Raw genomic sequence first — 21,907 nt, 5'->3', positions numbered from 1 at the left:
GGGAGGGACTCTTTCAAGAGAAATAGAATCTCAGGTTCTGGAGAGCTTTGAAAGGCTGATGACATGACATTGGATGGTAAGGATTTAATTTTCTGACCCTTGTTCCTCAAAGTTCCTTGATGGATCTATGGCTATGATCTTTTAATTACTATGCCTTTCCCTCTGCAGAACGATCTATCCATCTACTAAATGTGCTATTAACATATTTTTAACAGCCTATTGATTTGCTTTTGTGCAACTTGTGCTCCCTGCACATCTGCTGGTCAGAGCTGAGTGCGGGTAGATCAGCACCAGCTTCCCTGGTGTTAATGTCCAGCACTCTGCGAGTCACAAGGGCAATGCCAGGCTGACATTGTCTCTTGACATAGATACGTGCACGTTTGCAGCCTCTGGCTGCCCTTGGATTTTCTTCAGGACCTGAGATAAGCTACGTCCCAAAAGCAGCTCTGAAATTCACAGCAAATAAAGCAAATATTAAAACTTCATCTTCTGTGGTCATACATCACTTCAGGTTTGAAACTGCTTGCCCTTACATGTGCAAAACCTTCCTCCCTATTTATTGCGGAGTATGTATTTGATGGTTTGCTTTGAAGGCTGGTGTGTTATTTATTTATTTTTTTCCCTCTTGCATCAGAAGGATCCACTTGCATGTCCTAACACTTAAATACCACGTGTATGCTCCTGCACTCTTAGTGCCCTCTGCAAGGTCTTTTATTAGCATTTCCTTCAGGAACTGTATCTCAAAGATAAGTTATTACGGAAGGTGGATAGTTACAGTGATGATCCAAATTTACAGTGCCGATCCACTGCAGTATGGATTGGCTTTGCTAAGCCAGCACTTTGGGTGCGCATTTTATAGAAAATGCTAGGAAGGTAAGTAATATGTTTCATAAAGTCATTTTGATGGAAAGCTGTTGGCTCGAGTGTATGCCATGTGTCCCTGTGTCCGGAGTTGATGGTGACACCTGGTCAACTCCAGCACATAGCCACTTCCAGCTCAGTGTTAGGCTGGATGCACAATTACAAAGCTAGTACTTCCTGTGGTAAAGCAATTGTTTTCTTTGCTGATAGGAAGAAATATTAGGAGATACATAAGTGTGTTTGAGAGTAGCGTATTTTATAATTGAAGGTTTATTTTTGTTCTAGACAAGATACAATATCTGATGAGATGTCAGCTACCTGGTTATCTATGTTGGTTTCTGACCAAGGAGAAGCAGTTTTAAAATAATTATATTTGTGGTGGTGTCTTCAAAAATAGCCCACTTTCTGTTTCCTACAGTGAGTACGAGTGGAAACCTTTGAGTTTCTAGTGAGTTTGTACTGCTGATCACAAACCAGTGACTCACTGTTGTGACAGCTGAGTTCAAAACCTTGGCCATGTCCGACAGGGATGCTAATTTGCAGTTAACTGGTGCAGTCTGCATTGTAGTAGCGCAGGAGGTTTGTTTCAAATGATTTTTGCTTTCTTAACGGCAGTTGGCATTGTTGATGCGTATTGGCATCTTGCAGGCTGTTTTCCTTGAAGGAGCGAACCAGTTCCTCAGCCAGTCTGGCAGTGGTGCACCTCAGCAGCAGGGTGGTGGTGTCACTGGGCTGGTTGTGGTGGCTAGAACAGCTACTGGTACTTCTGGTGGTGTTTGGGACTTCTGGAATTGCTTCCTGGTTTGTGCAGGTGTTTGTTAAATATAGTACAGAAAAGTGGAAAAAAATAAATCACTTGGGTTAATTTGTAATAATAGGACTACATTAAGCCACTTAAAAATGTTGGACTGGGTGGAACTTGGCTTTCATGATAAAAGTTCAGCTTCTGGGTTCTAGAAGCATTATTTTATAAAATGTTTTTCAATAATATTGCTGCATTGTCTAATGCCTGGGTATTCTTTAGCAGTTCCAGCATCCTTCCTGAGTTTTTGATGTTGGCAGCTGTGAGACTTGTTTGTATTTTAATCAGAGGTTTGTGTATACATTACAGTGCGGGTAGGAGTGTTAGAGGAGTTATGACAACATCCTCTGCTTGCTCAGGCTGCTGCTGCTGTTTAGGACACACAGCTAAAGCTCATTGCTCGAGAACCTGATGGAAGGGCAGTTGCCTACATACGTCTGACTTTTTTTTATTTTTATTTTTTAAAAATGTTGAGCTACTGTAATTACATCATAGGGACAAAGCAAATGAGTGGTAGTAGTCATTAGTCTGACTGTAATCATGTGGTCATGTCACTTATTAGATAAAAGATTAAAAAAAAAAAAAAATCAAAGTGGCCTGAAACTTCGTAGGAAACAGCCAACCTGTAACGTCAGTAGGAGACTTCATTCCTGTGTTCTAAAATAAGGACATTGCAGTTTTGGCAGGCTGTGAAGTCCAATTGGTATGCAGGTATTTGCTTCTAGTGATTTCCCTCGTAATTGTGCTTAGCAATAACCTGCAGCAGAGGCTGACTGACAGGGAATTTGGCACGAGTGGAGGCCTGACACGGAGGCAGTGGAATTTTCTAACCAGAAAGCTGCATTGCATCCTGCTTCTGGGGAAGGTCACCCTGTGAAGGTACCTCCACACTGGAGGGGTGTTTCCATTAACAGAAAACAAATCCCACAACCACCAACCAGTATGGGTGTTTTGTGTTTAGTTTTCTTTTATGTCACTGCTTTTCACTCAGGCCGTATGTACCTATTTCCCATCAGATTATTTACTAGGTTAAACCTAAGTTTTTTGTACTGTTCTTGGGACATTAAGAAACAGGAGGTGTGTACAGGCAATGATGAACAAGATTCAGCTGCTCTCTGAGTTGGGCACCTGGCTGTCAGGGTTTTGTTTTGTGGAGTGGGGTAGAGGGGTGGCACATAGACAGACACGACAGACCCTCTTTCTTCAAATTCCTCTTCATACAAAAAATAAAAACATAAATTAAAAGTGTAATGCAGCACCTCGTAGGTGAATCTGATTTTACCTTTCTCTGGGGCCAAGTTCTGTGAGATGCTTCTGCAAAATGCTTCTTTTGACTCTGTGCTGTAGTTTTTATAATTACCTAATGGTCAGCTGAAGTCTAAAGCTAAATGTTTTAATGGGGATGTATGTCACTCCACGTCCTGTTTTGTAGCGTGCCTTTTCCAGCCTCGTACTTCAGGGTGAGCACTTGACTCTGCCCCTTCCTTGGAAATGGAAGCTTTATGGAGCACAAACAAATACTCTGTAGCATTAAAAGAAATAGATACTCTTCTTGTTGTGTAATTGTTCATCCTCTAATGAAAAATAACATTCATTCAAGTTAATAGCATTTTCCAGTGTACCTACATGCAAGTTTTGAATAGCTAGCACACTTCTGATCTGACTACATTACTTGCTCATGTGCATTTCTGTGTTTTCCCTGAATACATCCCAAAGTGTTGGATACTTGCTTGGGGCAAGAAAAAGGAGATTGTACTGGATTCAAGAAATAATGCAGAAAAGTGCTGTAACAAATTCAGGAGTCAAGGTAGAGATTTTGCTACCTTTTACCTTTAGGAAATGTATGCCAGACTACAGACTTGGGATGTCTGGTTGGTGGTGGGTCACTGCCTTCAAGGCACTTGGAAGGGCTATGGGTGGTAGGAGGCTATGAAACAACCTCTTCTTGTCATTGTAGAAAAATCAGATGCTGAGAGGTGGTATATTCTGGAGAAGGACAGAAAAAACAACAGATGGGCCTTATATTGTAGCAGATGAAAAATCATAAATATGTAACCGGGGGAAAAAATAAACAAAAACAACCAAGTAAAACTGGATCCTGGATGCTCAAGGGAGAGAGTTTTTTTTGAAGCCCCAAATGCATCCACAGATAGTACAAAATAATGAAAAGTGTCTTTTTTTTTTTTTATTATTTATTTTATTACATTAGTAGAAATAGAACCAGAAAAGGCTTACTTTTCTGAAAGATAGGAAAAATGTGCATCTGATCAGTTCAAAAATCATGTGCCACCTACAGCTTGAGTGTTTACTAGGATGATGCTCGGGGGCGTGTGTGCGTGTTTTCTGCCCATAATATTTTCAGCATACAGTAAGTCATATGAATTTTACTCTGCATTAATGTAAGTAATGATATGTCTATAAAGCGCTCAACTTCTGAATCGTCTTCACAAAGAGTAAGCCAAGGAATCAGTTATCACACTTCTTGTATTGTACCCTAGAAAAAAGATGAAAATGGTAATAGACAATATAAGTACCTTTGTTGGGATGGACTGTGATTTGAAGCTACATATATGTAGAAGCTGAGACATGAGAAGTTGAAACATAGCTCTGCTGTACAGTTTGTTTTTGTTCAAACATATATATCTAGTATGGATTAAATTACATTTTTGTTATACGTTGAGAAACAGAGAAAATTCAAAACCCGACCAGAATTATTTTTAAGTGTGGATCTCACAGTAATTTACAGTGATACGTGGATGCAGTGCACTATGATTTCTTTGGTTGTGTTGCCTTTTGTCTCTTAGCATAATCAATTGCTTACTGAAGATGCATCTTCTGATTTAAATCCTCCAAGGTCATTTTGAAAACAGCGCACAGAACAAAATGCCTTAAAATGCCTTAAAAGTTCCCCACCATGAAGTGTAGCAAATTTAGGCCTCCCGATGAGATTGTCTTAACTTCTGTTTATATTTTTGGTGCCATGTGCACTGGGATTTCTTGCCTGTATTTATAAACACTGATTTCAATCTTCTTCCGTTTCCTGGTGCTGTAGCACCTACGCCCTGGGGTGGATTTATATAGAATCGCACTGCATTCCACAACGGGCCTCTGCTGAGCCAGAATTAGCGCAGCCTTTACTAAAATCTTTTGTTCACTTAGGCCTGTAATGCAACTTGGCGTTAGACATTAGTGTTAAAATACAAACGGTATTTTCCAATTTGTTGCATTTGGTTTCATTTTAGAGTTTTTTCCATGGTAGTATGAAGAAAGGCTGAGGAGCATGTGTGTATTAAAAACAAACAAACAAACAAACAAAAAAACTAAAGATTTGAATATTTCTTTTTTTTTGTTTCATCTCTAGTGGTTAAACCTGCTGCTGTGTGCTGTCTGGTGCAGGAGACGTCTCTCAGATGGGTTCTCTCTAATAACCACACAAACTGGGGATGGGGACTGGGCTGCTGAGAGAGGTGTGCCTGTCAGTAGCAGGGCTGAGCAGACTGAAATCCCACACAGTTTGCTGCCGATTGCTTCAAAACTTAGCTGAAGACCCACACTCTGTGAGCTTCCTTTATGCCTGGGTCCCAGAGGCTTTTTTCCGCAACGATGCGCTGGAGCCGATGACAACAGTGTAAAAATGTGCAGTGAGAGTGCTCTTAGCAGTGGCCCAATTCTTTGCAGAATGGAGATGAATGAAAATTGTAGAGCCTGTAGAAATCCTCTGATGCATGTCACTATTTTTAGCTCTACTTATTAAAACCTTGTGCATATTTAATAATAAAAGTATTAATTCATAATAGGCCTCATCTTTATATAGCACGCTTTGTATTATTGTCTTTTCATTACTTGTTCATTTAGATTTGGAAGGTTTTCTGTTTCATTTAGTGCAGAAAGTGAGCAAAGCATCACTAATCCTCCAAGAACAGAAACTACTGAACTAAATAATGTATTGTAATGTGTATTCACAGGGGGAGAAAGCATGATAGTATTTGTATTTCCATCTTCCTAATGGTCTGTGTTCTAGCTCAAGTAATTTTTTTGCGCTGAGCACAGACCAGAGCTGGACAAATGCGTACTGGGTTACACCTGCAGGTGATGGTGGTCTATGGGGTTACTACAGGAGTATCATTTTGTCATTGTGGAATGCCTTAGGACTCTGAACTATTTTTTGCTTCTCAGGTGTGTGATTATGAATTGCGAACTGTAAGTCAGTAAACTGTTAAATAGTGAAAACTTTTTTCCTATCCACATCACTTTTCCCTTCCAGTCCTCTCTTTGAAGGCTGTGCTTTCAGCTGCTCTGTGGAACTGTGGTCCCCACCTCTGCCAACATCAGCAATCAGCATCAGCAATTGCTCTGCAGTTGTTCAGCATTAAGCAGACAGAGGCTCAGTATGGCACAGAGAATGACTGAATGTCCATGCTACAGTGTAATAAATGCAGGCACCTTCAGTTAATAACCTTTCATTGGAAATTAATCTATCTGACTTGCACAGTTGTGGAATAGTGTTAGTCCAACTCAGAGTAACTAGACCAATCTGACTTATTTTTTAGTAAAACTGAAGTACTATACGTATTGAATTAAACAGTTTTAAGCAAACATTTCAGCTGGTTAAGTAGTGCTTTCAGTAAGATAGTAAAGCAGTTGGTGCATAATAATTCTGTTGCAGCGTTCAAGCATGAAATTCTGAGCTAATATGTTCCTGGGGAGAATATGTTTTTCGAGTAGGGTATGAAACTGCCATTTGTATTTCTATAAGACGATTTGTTAGATCGGGAAATGTTTGCATGCCACTATTTTCTGCTTTGCAAAAGACAACCTGAGAATTGCTGTTAGGTTGTCTTCTTATTTATAGGACTGGTTTGTTTTATAAACTCAGCATCTTTTGAATATTAAAAGCGATGCATCCTGTAAGGATAAGAGGGCAAGATCATCAGCACCTTGGTGAACCTCCCCACGGACTTTCTCGTTGCAGCAGCAGATGAGCATCAGTGCATAACACGGACAAACAGGCTGCAGACAGACACCTTCATTACTGGAGGCTCTTTTCCACAGCTCACAAGGAAACAGTTTAAAGGAGTGTAGGACTGGTAAGTTGACTGGAGGAGTAAATCTTTAGGGCTTTCCATCCGCAAAGATTACGTTCACAGCTGTTAAGTTCTCTGCAGGATTTGTAACTTGATACACTGAGCATAGTCAGTATTGCACTTCAGCAGCATTGGTTCCTGTGGCAGTGCTCTGTAACCTGTAAAAAGAACACGTATGTGGTGGGATTGTTCGCTTTTAGCTGCAAGTTTCAATGCATCTTGAAGTCCTATGAAAACAGGTAATGAAAAAAGCTGATTAAAAGAAATTCCATTGAGTCTAGGAGTACTGTTATGCAAAAGGCAATAAGATTGAAAAGGTTTTGCTATTGGCACCTGCTCCTTAAAGACACACAGCTGCACAGTCAGCAAGCAAAGGACACTGCCTTTGTGTGGCTTGGCTAACAGTTCTCCTGCTGCAAGTCCCAGGAGATCTTCAGTAGTTGATTCCTGTGTTGTCAGGCAAAAAGTTCCATGAAACTGTAGGCAAACAGAAGCGTTTGAACTGTGTTTCAGCCAAAGAGTGTCCTAAAATCTTTATGAAATGTAGCCCTTCTTGGGGAGAGTAAAAGTGGGAAAATGCTTTTCGTTGAAATACCAGAAGGGTAAAAGGGGCAGGAGAAGAGAAATTTAAATGTATGTTGATGGGCAGTTTAAATTCAGTGCAGCAACATTTAAATTCATTGCAGCAACAGTTTCCTTGAAACAATTGTTTCCTCTTTTCTTGCTCTGCTGATTGTGTTGATAGTTTATCTGCAGGACTCAGGTACATGAAGCGTTTGTTTGGTTTTAATTTTTCTTTCCTCTTTAAGGGGACCAACTGAGTCTCTTTCAGATATGTCCCGTTCCACCCACTGATCAGGGTGCCAGGCTGGAACTTCTTGGACATGGCGAACCAGGGATATAATTTTTCCATAGACAGTCTATCTGTATTCTATTTCCAGTCTGCTAGCATGTTTCAGTAATGGAATTCTTCAATTTGAAGTCAGTGAACATGTTTTACACACAGAAATGCCATTTTTCAAGCTGACAATATCCCCACTGTAGCAAAAATGAATAAATGACATGATGAACTGAAGGGGTGTGCCACTTCAAAAAGGACAAAGCATTCCTGTGTTTCCTGATAACATGGGAATCTCTGAGTGTGAAAAGTCAACCTGTTTTGCTTGGTACCATTTCAGTGAATGAAATCTACTTTATGTGGCAGACAGCTGAGCTTATATGGGCATGACAAGGGGAAGGATTGTTTTGGGTTTGCATGGGTGGAACCAACAATATTAATTCAAATTTGTTTTACATTTCAGGGATTCCCATCAGTTTAGAATGGTTTTCAAGCTTAAAAGTGAATTAAAACATTTATCTAAAATCACATTTTGCATAGTATGTATCCTATATTTTAATAACTGCCAAGCAAGTACTTGAATCAGGCTCTTGGAAGCACAGCTAAAATACGGCTGCCCTTTATGGGTGTGACACTTGGAATGAAGCTGCAGAACTGCTCCGATACTCAGTAGTAAATAATTGTGCTACTTCTCTTTCTGTCAAGCACATTGCTTTATAAATGGCTTTTTGAATTGTCTGGCAATTTTCCTTTCCTTTTCAAAGCAACACAGTTTTTCTTTGCTGCTTGTCAGGCCTTTTGGCATTTTATACTTTCTTCTGGGCAGACACATGCTGACTTGTTCTTTTCTGTAAAAGTTTAGTGTTTTGGTCTTTACTATGCCTTGTGGTGGAAAAAATAGCCTGGGGAGAACGAATATGGATTGGGAACTCTGGGCTGGTACTGATAGTGCTCCAGAAGTCCTAAAGACAGGAGGGAGTTAAACAGGTGCCCAGTTTTTCATGAAATTATGTTCTCACAAGCTTTCACATATGTAAGAATGAGTATTTTATTCAGAGGATAATTATGTTCACATTTCCTCATCCTGTGGCAAAGTACCTTCTCACAGAGACTATGAAGTCTTTCTGCTGTAGACTTTTAAAGGGGACTGTATTTGGGGTGGATTGTGTGACCTGATGTCAGACAGCTAAACTGAGAGCAACTGCATCAGTACTTGAAGGGAAATTGTTCAGGACAACCGATCAACAGCAGCTAGCAATGGATAGATCAGTGTCATGAATACTGAAGATCAAATCAGTGGCAGTGGGGATTCTGAGTTTAAATTTCCCTAGAGTAATATTGTAGGGCGAATTACCCAAGGACATAGCTTGGTAATACGCTGGGTTTGATAGCTACACATCTGTGCCTCCAATCTCACCTAATTTTTGACTGGCAACTCTTTAAGGGGTTGTGCTCCAGACAAGATTAGTGAAAGAAATAAACTTGGTTAGAATGGCTTCCACTGCAGGAGGAGGCTGAGGGGCTGTGTAATGCCTTCTCAACATAGCCTCTTGGCTGTGTGACTGTACTGACATTTCCAGTCACATTTTGTTGTTTTTTTATGTAAATAGTCTAGAGGAAAGGAGTATATCAGGTACTTTTTACTTAAATCTGTGTGCAGCTTTTGTATTGCTACCTCAGGTGAAAGGCAGGGATGACTTTTAGGCCCTGGATATCCTCTTGTGTATCCGCGGAGCAAGACAAAGATACATCTGCAGATCAGCTGGAGGTCACAGCCTGGCAGCCACAGCAGAAAGGATTGTATGAATTCTCCATAATCTCCTCAGTGTAAATTCAGACAGGTTTTCTGAGCCTTCTTTACTGAACACTGTGCTTGGCCAGGCTGAGTTAACTTGAAATGCTTTAGGGTCCCTTTAGCTGTGGGGACAGCAGCACAGCGAGTGTGTCAGTGAGCACACCCCCAAACCAGTGTAACTGTGCGTATGCTGCCAAGAGCTAAGATTGAAGCTTTTTACTTGGAGAAGGACTTGATTTAAGAAACTGTTGAAAACTGTTGTGTTCCTTTATGAACAATGACCATTTTACAGGTATCACCGTCATGGCTGTTTGGGAGTACTTCTCTGGTACTAAGATTCAAGTCTTGTCTTGGATCTCGTGCTGTAATGTATTGGGTTTGCTTGAATAAGGGCAAGGCTCGAGTAGTGGCCACAACAAATTTAGCCTTTAAACCCAGAAAATTAGAAAAGCCTCCAGCAAGCTATATCACTTCTGAATGCTAGTCTCTGGATGCAGATTCATGACCTTTTACTGATCTGAGCAGTGGCCAGATCTGCGTACCAGCCAGCTCCATGCTGACGTTTGTGTGAGAGCCGATACCCCCAGTCAGACCGAGAGCACAGCAGTGCCTCCTGCGCTCCTTGGCACGCTGTGTCCACCCGTCAGACACCATGCACCAAAGCCTACCAACAGCTGGATCTCCGTAATGTGCTCGAGGAAGAACTCACTGATGGAAGGAGCTCGCAGCTGGTGGGTGGAAGGTGTAAGCCTTACTCAAGCAGCTAAGGTAATGAGAGCGCCAAATAGTTGTTTCCTGCTAGATACACAAGTATATAGGAGCAGCTTTCCCAACAAACTGCGTGGAAATGCATTGGAAAGGTCTCAGATACTCTGTTACATTCTGAATTAACTGAGCTATTCTCTGGCTGTGTAACGCTCTGCATAGACTGTTTTTAAAAATGCATATTTATGCTGAACTATATGCTTTTTACCTTAGGGAAGATTTTCAGCCAGTCTATATTATGTGGTGGTTTTGTAATCGGAGCTGATGTTTAACATCTGAGCTGAGTCACCAGATCTGAGTCCAAAGGAGACAAGAGTGTGCATGTGCTCTTTGCTTCCCCTTTTCTTCCCCCTTCCCTCTCTTCCACCCCGCCTCCCTTACCCCTCTCTTCTGTATGGAATTATCAATCACTGTCAAATTTCAGTACATTAATTTTTACTATTACCTTAAAATACTTGAATACAGTTTCCAGAAGTCAGTTCTTTCATCATCATTGCTTTGGGCTATAAGCTGCTTTTAAAAGTATCCAGTAATTGTCATATTATGGAAGGCTAGGGGCTTTGTTAGAGGAAAAAATAAGCAGATAAGCAGAAAAATAACATGTTTCTGAATTTAACTTAATCTGTTTGATCTTCTGGATACAACAATTTCTGGATGGTTACTATCCAATTAACATAAAGTTGAATTAAATTTGAAGTTAACTCCATTAAAAAAGGCAATTAAAGGTCATTTAAATTGGATTTAAGTTATGTGTCAGTTTTTAAGGGTTATGATGATAGTTTCCTATCATTTTGAATATATTCTGTTTTGTAAAAAGAACACCAGAAATTAAAGAAATATCCCAAACTGGCTACTCAAGAAAATCATTGAATACAAATTTACTATCAGTGTGCCCAAGTTTAGAAGAACTTGGGGAAAAGAGAGAAGCATCTTTCCCTTCTCATCTCTCTGAGGTATTTTTAACAGCCTTGTAATTAAAACGAAACAGCGGTGTCAGAGTTATAACAATGTGATTTTTCAAGTTTATAGCGTATCTCTTTTTCTTTTACTTCAATCACAAATTCTGTAGGTTTACAGTGCTCTTTTATTCCTCTAATGTACCAGTCACTGGACTTGTTCACATTGCTTACCTGGATAATTTATTATTATTTAAAATATGCAGATCTAATGTGTATTCAGCATTCCATGCAGCAATATTGAACAGGTTTAATTACATTTTAGCTGCAGGCTCTCATAAGTTTTCTGCTTCATATGCTGGGACTGTAATTGTGTAATATTATGGTGGCTATATTTTTGAAATATCAAACCGTGATCTGCTGGAAAAACACTAAAATTCTATTACAGGATGCAGGTTGATTAATTCACATGCTAAATCATCTTGAAGACTTAGACTATAGCCATGGTCATGGAAATAAAAGGCCGTATTATCCTCTGCTTGCTAAACAGTGGAAAAAAAACAGAGATCATGACTGGCTGATCTTTCTTGGCACTTGAATGTTGTGACAATTTTTACATTTGCTGTTATTTGGAATGGCTGAATAGGGAGCATCCAAATGGGTTAGCTTTCCTTGAATCTGATAAAACAGTAGCTAGCAAGGAAAACTCCTAATGATCAGACAGTGAAAAAGTACCTTCTGAGAGAAATTCCATGGTGTGGATCACAGGAAATGTGATGAGCAGAAATTCTTGGAAATATTCCAGGAGGAATGACAAATCCTGAAAGAAAATGGGCCTCTGGGCAGAAAGATGAAGCTTTTCTCTTATTTCTGTCAGTATAGAAAAAGATGCTTCGTGTCATCTTTGCTTGCTTTTTTTTTTTTTTTTTTTTTTTTTTTTTCCCAGACCAAATATGTGTCTCCAGATAGTCATAGAAGTCCCAGAAAACAGGTCTGGAAGGAAACTTAAAGAGCTACTAAGCTCCTCCCTTTATCTCAGGCAAGATCAGCTACCCATGATTTTTCTGAATAAATAGCAGGTAAATGTCACCAGTAGGGGTCCATCCGTCCACATCTGCCATGTTAAAAATCACTAAAAATGTGTACTAATAGTAATGCTTCAATATAAAGGGAAACAAAAAGTACTAAAGAACTGACAAGTTAGCACTAGTGCGAGGAAGTTCAGCAGCTGCATCTCACTACAAGCCAGCAGAAAGAAGGCGCTTGGTCTTTGCTTTGGAGGTGGATGCGCATCACTGATTGCTAAACGAAAGATGTTTAGTTAAAGTGTATCAATTTGAAGTAATTGATTTAAATATAAATTTTAAATAAGCATTTTAAATATACTTCAGTACATTAGCACCAAACATGTTGTAAAAGCTATTGTGCAAGAAGTGTGTGTGTGTATCCTTCTCTGATATGAGACTCTCAGAAATCTGAAATGGAGAATTTTAACTTGCTGGCAGGTGTTTGAAGTGCTCGGTGCAGAATTTTTGGGGTGGGAGAGTGGTGTCAAAGCCAATATCAGAAGGAAATTTGTGCATAGATGTTTTGGGATGTACTGCATATTTCAAATGGAAATATCAGCTGGAAAGAGCTACAGCCACGAAACAGGCTGGCTTTGAATTCTGTTGGGAGGAAGGCCTCTGAAGTTCTGAATTTATTCAAGATAAAAATTAATTTTCAGCCCCTATGAGCTCAAAGCTGGTCAGTTTGAGGCCTTTACTTCAAATGTCTGTTGTGGCAATTGGAAATCTTTGTATGGCATAAGGCAATGCCACACACCGCGTGACTGGGAAACCAGCGTGTTTGCTGCTCTCTGTGTTCTCAGTGCGTTCTGCTTGCCGGCATGATTATGTGGGTTGCTCATCCCTGCAAGTGAGTGGCATCAGGGAGGGCCACCAAGCACTGTTTGGGGCAGGTTGGGCTGGACGTGTCCTGCCCGTGGGGTGCCGGTGCATGGAGCACTCGCTCCTCTTCCCCATCAGCCATCCTTGCTGATGGGAGGTGTTTCAGGGCTGAGGCATGCAGCCAGGCCCCAGACGAAATGCATTTATCGGTGCTTCCTCAGCAGCACCCTGGGTCACTGCTCGCAGCTCCAGCCTTGTCCCGCGGTGCAGCAGGCGGCTGTGGCACTCAGGGCCAGCCCCTGCAGTCTGTTTGCAGCAGATGCTGCGGGAAGAGGCAGCAAGCGAGACCTGTAAGGCACATGAGAGATCGCTGCATAAACACGAAGTGAATCACGGTTATGAGTAAGATAAACAGGGCAGCATGTGAACTCCGTGTTGCTTTGTATGGCGGGATGCTTTTTTTGGCTGTGCTGGATTTCCCAGACTTTCATTCATGTATTTTTTTTTAAACTGTAGAGTGTTTGTGTCAAAAATGCTTTGACATTGCTTTGGAATCTCCTTTAGTGAAGAAGACTAAAGTCAAAGGGATTTATTCTACTTGTATTTTGTGTATCATATGGAACCTTTAAAACTCTGTTTTTCCCAGTTCTGGTGTGTCTGTGAATAGTAATTAAGAGGTATATTTAGATAAAAAGTAATCCCGATTTTGCGCCAGTCAGAAATGAAAATAAAATCAGTCCTATTTTTCTCTAAGCTTCTTGTGAAGTGCTGAAGAAATAAAACCCTGTGATATGGATAAGCTGCTTTGGTACCGGTTTTACTTTACAACTGAAATACTTTGCTGAAGTTGCTATCCAGTAATTCTCACGTGCCTATATTTTTCCTATGCTTTAGATTCCATTTCAGTTTTTTGGCTTGCATTGAACAATATTCTTTGCACACTTGATCCAGCATGGAGTGAAACTCCTGCTCCGATCCCACTCAGCCTGAGTGCCCACACTGCCGTGGCTGGGAAGGTGCAGGGAGCCCATTAGGCGTGCTGGCAGCACGGTGTGCTCCGCATGCAAACGCTGTTTCACTGGCGCTTAGCGGGAGGTGAAGGTGGGAGGATAATGCCTACTTTCAGCCTCTGGTAGGATGTATCTGTTAGTGTGCTATTAGTTTTGTTATTAACAGCAGGCTTAACCAAATGGTAGATAAGCAAGTCATTTTGCAGACAGCAAAGCGCTGTGTAAGGCATTCATCTCAGTTGCAGACTGCAAATAATTAAATGAATGGTGCTCTTTCTCTCTTCCATCACTCCTCATGACTTGGATTTTATAGCTATCATCTTTTCCTCTCTTACAACACAAATGTCATATTTATTTCTTTACAGATCACCTTAATGAACCTCTCAGCTTACTGTGAGCTGCTAAGTAGCAGTTTTATGTGGTACTGGGTTCCCTTTGCAACCTGTTTCACTGAATATAAAAAATAATCTAAAAGCCTGCGAGTCCTGAATTTTTTTGAATATTTTTTCTGTAATAGGAACTCATTTACATGGGAGTTTAATTGGTTCTTTGCAAATTGACATCAATGGCTTTAAGACAGAGTATTTATTGGAATTATTGTTTAAATCATGACTTGTTTAGACTCCCAGATTTGTAAGTAGAATTGGAGTAGCTTTTCAGCATGTAGAGTTCTTCTTTGCTTTACCTTTAGAAATTGTAATTGTGCCCATGATTCACCAAAATGATAACAATTAAGACTTAAGAAAATCGACTCTCGGAAAGGAGAAAAAATTTTCTCAGGCTGTTCTTGCCTCTCCAAGTGCAGGATAGTTATAGCTACTACAAGTTAATTCCCATGTGTGCTTATACATGGATGAGTTTGTCCATCTGCTGGATATAAATTTTCAATATGTTCCAACAAATGTCAGCATTGCCACGGGTACAACGTACTGCTCTGCAGCTCAAAGATGCTTTTACATTCCTCCTATTTAAAACTTTGTCTTTAACTTGCACTCTTCCTGACTGTTGTAAAACAACTGTACGCAAGGGTTCAAAACAATGTAAAACTCGTGATAGGGGACAGAAGAAAATGAACTTGTTAGTGCGTTGTCAGTCAGTCTGTTAATTAACCTCAAATGGTCTCTCTTTTTCACTGTGTGTGGCTGTTAACAGGATCTGGGCAACAGCACATGCTGAAAGAAAGAAACTAAAAAGGAAAAAAAAAAAAAGGAGAATCACATAACGTTGTTTGGAAGTTGGTGTCCTCTGGGACTCACCTCCCTGCAGAGTTTGGAAAGCAAGGGCTGATTGATCTCAGTAGGCTTCCATGGGTTATTGCCATAAGGCAACTGGGGAACATTCCTTATTTATACTTCTGGTCTCAAAGTCTCCCAGTATTTTCAAATCTAGAATAGGATGCTGCACAGAGAAATAAGAAGCTTCCAGACTTTCATTTAAGAGAGCTTGTTATGCAAAGTTCATCATTGACGTTGGTGTCAAAGGCAAAGTACCCAGTAACACGACAGAGAATGAATTAGTGAACCCTGCTGACGTCCAGCACCAAAAATAAAATGTTTGGTGTATGCAGCCAAAACATTTGTGTACGCATGGTCATGTCAGGAAAGACTGTCCTGCATATTTTAAGATGTAAGTATGGTAACCTCCATGTCGCTTCTGGATGCAGAAAGTTATTTACCTCAATTTTTGTTTATTTCCTTTTCTGCAATGTTTGATGCTGAACTATGTGCAATGTGTGATGAATTGCATACAACTGGCTGAGTTGAACTTTATTTTTTGAATTTCTTTTTAATATTTCAAAAAAAATCAAAGAAAATTTGCAAAAAAGGAAAAGATTCTATGATACATTGAAAGAGTGCATACACTGAAATGTTAAAAAGAAAATTCAAGATGAGTGGTGGGAAATGGATTGAAGGGAAGAAACAGTTTTTGAAGGGTCATGTGCAGAAAGAAGAATGAATAGGAAAAGAAAACTGTTGACTTTTTTTTTTTTTTTAATTCTGTTGATCACAGTCTTGGGATCTCAGAGTGCTCTAGGTGTTGTGTTTTTTTTTTTTTAATTACTAGATGTCTTTTGACCTCTACAGGCAGTGGTGTCTTTAATAAACCAGTTGTCAGATGTGTGATTGATAGCAGTAGTTTATTCTAGGTCTAATTACAATTCGAAGGCTCTGGAAGTGGCCAGGCAATCCATTTATTTCTTATGGGCTCTACCTAATTCTAAATTAGAAGCTTACTTGCTGGAAACCAGGATTGTTATAGCAGCTGACATTCAGTGCTGTCTGACAATGCTCAGGTTATTTTAAGACAACAAAGGTATCTGCGTGTGATAGCTGAAGGCTGTGACACCAAAAAGAAAGCCTGAGAATAATACACAGATATTGCATTTACTTTTTTTTTTTAGTATGTGTACATGCACACATCTTTCTTATATATGGTTGTTTGTATATTTAGACATATTTTGAAAAAGGCAAACGGCTTTGGTCAAAGACACGTAACTTAGTGACAGAAATTTCCATATCCCCTTCTATGCCAAGAGGTTCCCCATCTCTGATTCTATCCTGCTGCAAGCTGTTCCCTCTGTTTTAATATTTTCCTGTTTCTATCTTCCTTTCTGATGATTTATTTCAAGTTGTGAGTAATATGAGGGCTTATTTTCAAATAGTAGTACGTTTATTCGCTAATTACAGATAATGAGTTGCAGGTTTTGCACGTGAAGGTATGGTATGATATTAGCTTGATGTTCCAGCGAAGACCACGTAGGATCTACTCAGGGTTAGAAGAAAGATGTTGAATTTATAAGGCCTGTGCTTTATCATGTGTGGGGAAAAAAAAAGAACAAAATCTAACTTCACATATAAACTGACTGGGACTAATTAAACATGTACCTGTATTCTAACGCACCTCAGGCAGTGATGTGATGTTTTTTGTTTGATGTAGAGAATCCCAGAACCTATGTTTGTATCTTAAAAATAACAATAATAAAACCCTTACAAAATAATTTTATAGTAGCATCGGCCTGTGATACCGTATTGCTACTGAAGTGATATGCCCAACATTATTAATATCTTTAACACTTCTCTGACTCTAAATATTCAATGCATAGATTCTATCTTGGATGCTTTGCTTTCTGTTGCATTCTGGCCTATAAATGTTATTTCACGGTACGTAGTTAACTCTGAATGTTGTTGCTAATGATTCATGCTTTTTTATTTATAGAAGTTTAAGTGGCTGTAGTGGTAAAGTAATGAAGTAAAAGATCTAATCCATGCTAGGTTTCTGTAGGAACTGTCCTAAATTAAAATATTTTTGCACTAAGACCTCTGCGTTTAACGTTTGACTGAATAACCTACTGTCGCACTTCAACAGTTTCTTTTTCTGTTCTTCATGATAGATCTCTGAACAACAACTTTTTCACATAAATTGACAAAAGTGCAGAAGAGATGGCCAGTTCAGCGCGAGAACATCTGCTTTTTGTGCGACGTCGCAACCCACAGCTCCGGTATACTCTGAGCCCAGAGAATCTGCAGAGTTTGGCATCTCAGGGCACCATGGCTGAGAACATGAACTTGCAGCGTGCCAACAGTGACACTGATTTAGTGACCTCAGATAGCAGATCTAGTTTGACAGCCAGCATGTATGAATACACCTTGGGGCAGTCTCAGAACCTCATTATTTTCTGGGATATTAAAGAAGAAGTTGATCCGACTGACTGGATTGGACTTTATCACATAGGTAAGCCAGAACCATGTTGTAATAATTCGGTGTGTTTCTTGCTTTTTTTGTTACTTCATCTTTCCTTTTCAGATATGCATTCTGGCATACTACATCATTAATCTAAAGATAAAATCGGGGAAAGATTGTAGAGAATTACCTTGGATTGCACTTTGCTTTTCTTAATGCAGTGAGCTATGAGAAGACATTATTAATATAGGTCTGGTTCCATAGTGTCTTACTAGAGGACATTCCCCTTAAACAACTAATGTGCATATGATTTCCGTGTTCACTTTTGCGGGTAACTGGTTTAGAGTGGAAAATGTAGAGTACCGTATTCATCATGTAACTTGGCATACTTACTGTCCAATATTTATACAGCTTTTTGGACAAGTAAATTCTTAATGTCCGTGAAAGGGTATTTTGTGTAATTCTTTGATTTTGTGGAAATGAAATTGTATCCGTTCTGAATGAGTGAGAATTTCTGTTTATGAAGTATTCTTATAGATGGAAATCCTCTGAATAATATTTTTCTACTTTTTTTGTGCTGTTCAAGAGGAAAATAGAAGCATATATTTCATAGGAGGGAGCAGAAAAGAACTCTAAGCTAGCAGGCAAGGGCCTGTGGGCAGTTTGTGCATTAGTAAGGAGTGTGGCTTAAAAGGAGTGGATCAGTAGGTCAAAGCAGTTTGTGCCAAAACCCTGACATCAGCAATATATTTGGTTCAGGTTTTTACACCGTATTATGTTTAATCAGGTCCCGCGATCCAAACATTCCTGCTGTGCATGTGGCTTGGAGCTGTCCAAAGGACAATCTTTATGATGCCACTAGGAATTGGAGTGTATTTAGTAGGTAGCTGTACAGGCACATGGGGTTTGGTCTCCTTTTCAAGGAATCCAGTTCATGTGCATTAAAATTGCTCTCTGAATTAAACCTTTGCTCAGTAACTGTGATGTTTGGGTGATCTGTTTCAAAATAGCACTGCTTTTCTGAATCTAATTGCTAATGTAGAAAGAAACTGTTGGTGTAACCTGCCAAAAGCAGGTGGAGCAGAAACGGGTGGAAACAGGTCTGACTCCTGGAATTGTGTCCGTGCTGGGACCGAGCTAACTGCAGTGAAATCAGTCAATAGGATTTTGGACAGAGAATTGTTGTGCCAGCTTTTTCCAAGACATCCTGTTGCTGCATCACTTAATGTTGCATGGTGTGGAGCCGCTATTTCCCGGTCTTATTCTTTTTCTTGCTTTTTTTTTTTTTTCCCCCCAACTTTACTGAAGATCCACAAAATAGACAGTAGGACTTGTGCTGTTCAGTGCATAACTAGTTGTAAAAACTCTACTGGAAAAGCTTCACAAGCTTCTGGAATAAACTATGTCCTAATGTTTAAGCCACCTAAATCAATCATCTCCATAATCAAAAGGCACAGATCTTTCTAGTAGCATTAGCAGCTTGAAGTGCGGTCTGTGCTGTAAAATACACAAACCATTAAAATGAAGCTTAAAAATTTTAGTTTAATTACACTGAGAGTTTCCTCTGAAAAAGTTAAAATTTTTCAGGTATTTTTAGGTTAATCAGCTTCATAGCACTTCAAGATTGGTATTCAAGATACTGGAGTAGAGCGTACTTCTATAAAAATCTAATATTTTTTTGATGATTTTATCCTACTTTATCATGATTAAAAATGTTTCTACCTTCTGTTTTTCAAGCCCCTAAAGCACAAAACAAAGTTAAGTTACTACAGCTTCTTATAATCCTATAACGAATAGCCAAATAATGTCCTTATGTCTAGAAACCCCATCATGCTACTGTGTAATATCCGAGTATGATATGTGTGTCTGGTTTCCTGTTTTCTTTTTAAGTAACGAAAGGTCTCAGAACTCCTTCAGCATGTAGCTTTCTTCTCCTCTGCCACTTGAAGTCTATCAGCATAGGTGAGAGTTTCGTTACTCAGTGTAAAATAGATCTGAGTAGATTTCTTTAAGACTTGTGGTTTCCTCATTCTGAGCGATGGAATTGCACATTTTGCACAACAGAGAGATAAAGGCGTGTTCAGTCTGATAGGCATTCTTATCTGTCTTTGATTTGTGTTTTTTTTTCCAGTAAACTTTTTGAACTAACATCTTTAAAAGTAAATAAACATGTAAATAGTGAGAAGCCTTTCATTTGCATATTTTTATATACCTTGCTAAGCTGTGGAGCTAAATATGGAGCTAAGATACAGGCTATTTGTTGTAGGGCAGTGTGCATGTATTTTAGAAGTTGTTCCTGTGGACTTTGGTTCTGAGAGTTTACCAGCTTTGCAAGCTTTCACATGGAGTTTAGGGAGAAATGAATTGGTCAGAAATACTGCAGGGTATAATCCAGGATTTGCAGTCCCTTGTAATGATTGCTGTACCCCCAGTTCCCATTTAACACTTTGGAAAGTGCGGACACTACTTATTTTCCTAGGAGAAAGATGTTTGTGGATGAATATATTTAAAAATAAAAGCTCTGTTCCCAAACGCATTAATAAAATTTTGAAGTATTTGGTTGAGGTTATCCATTCTGGTCTTTCTTTAAAATGGAAACAATTTCCTTTACGCAGTTCCTCTCCTGTGGCACTGCCTGCTGAAAGCAGCACAGATTTTGTGCAGTCACTAACACGAGACAGCTCCAGGTCTGTGCCAGCTGTACCTCCAGTGTCCCCGCACATCTTCTAGTAAAGCAGTGTTTTTTCAGGGAGCTAGGAATAGAAAAAGGCAAATATTTTGCCCTCACTAAAAACAAACAAAACAAAACCCACAACAGCTAAAGTGCATACACACACACACACACACAAAAAAAACAACAACAAAACAAAACAAAAAGAGCACGTTGCATAACCAAAAGCCCAGTTCAGTGGCTTTTTCTTTTATGTTGATTGTACAATTAGCTTTCATAATGAAAGCTGGATCACTGGGAAGGGCGAGTGGTTGTTAATTCTGTAAATGAACAGATGGAGAAATTCTAAAAATGAATCATCGTTTCTGAGCTGAGGTTTTAGTACAGAGAGATCTGTCAAAGGTCTGGAGCAATCCAGGTAAATTTTCACTTCAAATTAATTTTGTGGAGAACGTCTATTACAAACAGAATTGAAAATGACATGCTGGGAAGCTGTCTTCGCTTTTCACTCATGAATGTATTCAATTAATTCTCTCATTATTTGCTCTTCAATTAACTTTCATTTTCTATCATAAGAAAGCAGTTATTTCTGTTCTTCTAAGTTTTACCGCATGGTTAAAATTGCAGTGGTTTATGAGGAATTTCACCAAACTTATTATATCCCTTTCTTTTTAAGAGACTGTACAAATCACTCTTTCAGGTACATCAGTTGGTACAGCTGATCATAAGAAAGTCAGTAACCAGTCGCTGTTTTTCCTACTATGTGATATGTAGAGGTTTATGGCTAATTAGCTTACACTGGGGAATAGTAGATGGAGCTTAGAAAAAGTGTGATACAGCTCTGGCAAAATGTCGGTCCGTTAGATGTTTATGAAAATAGTTTTTTTAATTTTATTTTATTTTTAGAAACAGGAAAGCCTAAGGTGGCTAAGGCAGACTCATTTTATCCTCAAGAACTGATATTCTTTTTCAGTGCCTTTTTTTCCATACATATTGGAAGTGAAGAAAAAGGTGGGGAGGTATGACAGAAATAAAAAATATGATTGCTTGTATGCCCAGGTGGCTAGGAAGGCCAATTTCATCCTGGCATGTATCAGAACTAGTAGGGAAATAGAGATGGGAAGTGGTTGTCTCCCCTTATTCGGCTCTGGTGAGGCTGCACCTCAAGTACTGTGTTCAGTTTTAGGCCCCTCACTAGAAGAAGGACATCGAGGTGCTTGAGCATGTACAGTGAAGAGCAATGACACTGGTGAAGGGACTAGAAAACAAGACACCTGAGGAGAATCTGAGGGAACTAGGGTTGTGTCCTCTGGAGAAGAGGAGGCTGAGGGGAGGCCTCATCGTCCTCTACAACTGCCAGAGAGGAGGCTGCATCGAGGGGTGTGCTGGCCTCTTTTCTCAGGTGATAGAACATGAGGAAATGGTCTTGGGTTGCACCAGGGGAGGTTTAGATTGGTTGTGAGGAAGAATTTCTTCCCAGAAAGGGTGGTTGGGCCGTGGAATGGGCTGCCCAAGGAGGTGCGTGGTGGAGTCCCCATTCCTGGAGGTGTTTGAGAGACATGTGGACATGGCACTTAGGGATGTGGTTTGGTGGTGGACTTGCAGCATTAGGTGG

The 21,907-nt window shown here is 39.7% G+C and overlaps 1 protein-coding gene across 4 annotated transcripts in view; it reads left to right on the top strand.

Annotated features, from left to right (window-relative positions):
* HECW2 (HECT, C2 and WW domain containing E3 ubiquitin protein ligase 2) overlaps nucleotides 1–21,907 on the top strand; it is a 192,688-nt gene that overhangs the window by 61,365 nt on the left and 109,416 nt on the right. For 3 of the 4 annotated variants that reach the window (XM_068686569.1, XM_068686568.1, XM_068686567.1), the window contains exon 2: nucleotides 17,332–17,672. In XM_068686569.1, the coding sequence (XP_068542670.1) occupies nucleotides 17,381–17,672 (292 nt within the window). In that variant the 5' untranslated portion in view covers nucleotides 17,332–17,380. Of the gene's footprint in view, nucleotides 1–17,331; nucleotides 17,673–21,907 lie in introns of those variants that run through there. The other variant, XM_068686570.1, reaches the window with a different exon arrangement.

The sequence above is a fragment of the Anas acuta genome, chromosome 6 (assembly GCF_963932015.1).
Source record: "Anas acuta chromosome 6, bAnaAcu1.1, whole genome shotgun sequence".
NCBI lineage: Eukaryota > Metazoa > Chordata > Aves > Anseriformes > Anatidae > Anas > Anas acuta.
This window is presented reverse-complemented; position numbering and strand designations above follow the sequence as displayed.